General features: G+C 37.5%; 1 protein-coding gene across 1 annotated transcript in view; it reads left to right on the top strand.

The window, feature by feature from the left end:
• The first annotated feature begins 368 nt into the window (after positions 1-368).
• The window catches only part of LOC104083046 (procollagen-lysine,2-oxoglutarate 5-dioxygenase 2-like), a 30,234-nt gene continuing 29,866 nt past the window's right edge, over positions 369-736 (top strand). The window contains 1 exon segment of the mRNA XM_009586407.1: positions 369-383. Within this exon segment, the coding sequence (XP_009584702.1) occupies positions 369-383 (15 nt within the window).

Genomic DNA, 736 nt, shown 5'->3' with positions numbered 1-736 from the left:
GAGCCCTGGGGAACACCGCTCGTAACTGGATGCCAAACGGATTTAACTCTGTTCACCACAACTCTCTGGGCTCAGCTGTCCAGCCAGTTTTTTACCCAGCGAAGAGTGTACCTGTCTAAACTGTGAGCTGCCAGCTTCTCTAGAAGAATGCTGTGGGAGACAGTGTCAAAGGCCTTACTGAATTGATTTTATGCAAGTTAAGTTAGATGCTAGGTATGCAATTGAAAGGACAGGGTGTAGAGACATTAAAGCTGACTCTACACCAAAGTTAGAAGTAATATAATTAGCTGTCTAAACAGATTGTCTTCTAGACAAAAAATGTGTACCTCTGCACAGTGCGCTACTGCACTGTGATTCAAAACGCCTCCATGGCGCTTAGTTTGGTATACTGTACTATACATTAGCACTAATTTTCTGTATGGTAATGTTCAATGCTGTAGAATATGTAACAAAGTCTTGGAAGGGTTTTTAAGTATGTTTTAAAGGTTATATACTTTGACCAACATGTTAAAACTTCAAAACAAGGTACTTTAAATAAGAATTGCTAAGTAGGATTAATAATACAATATTAGGAATGTGTTTTAAAACTAGGGGTGTTTTCTATTCTGACATGATACTTAGATTTGGCTTTTGTGTTTTTGAGACTGTGAAACACAGTATGTTTGTTGCCTGGCCAAGACTTGTTAATTTCTTTTTAAGATAAGACACAAATTTTCTTTGGCTTTGTTGTGGTTTA

The sequence above is a fragment of the Fulmarus glacialis genome, unplaced genomic scaffold, assembly GCF_000690835.1.
Source record: "Fulmarus glacialis isolate BGI_N327 unplaced genomic scaffold, ASM69083v1 scaffold5851, whole genome shotgun sequence".
NCBI classification, from domain to species: domain Eukaryota; kingdom Metazoa; phylum Chordata; class Aves; order Procellariiformes; family Procellariidae; genus Fulmarus; species Fulmarus glacialis.
The sequence above is the reverse complement of the archived record's forward strand: the minus strand, read 5'-3'. Positions and strand labels throughout refer to the sequence as shown.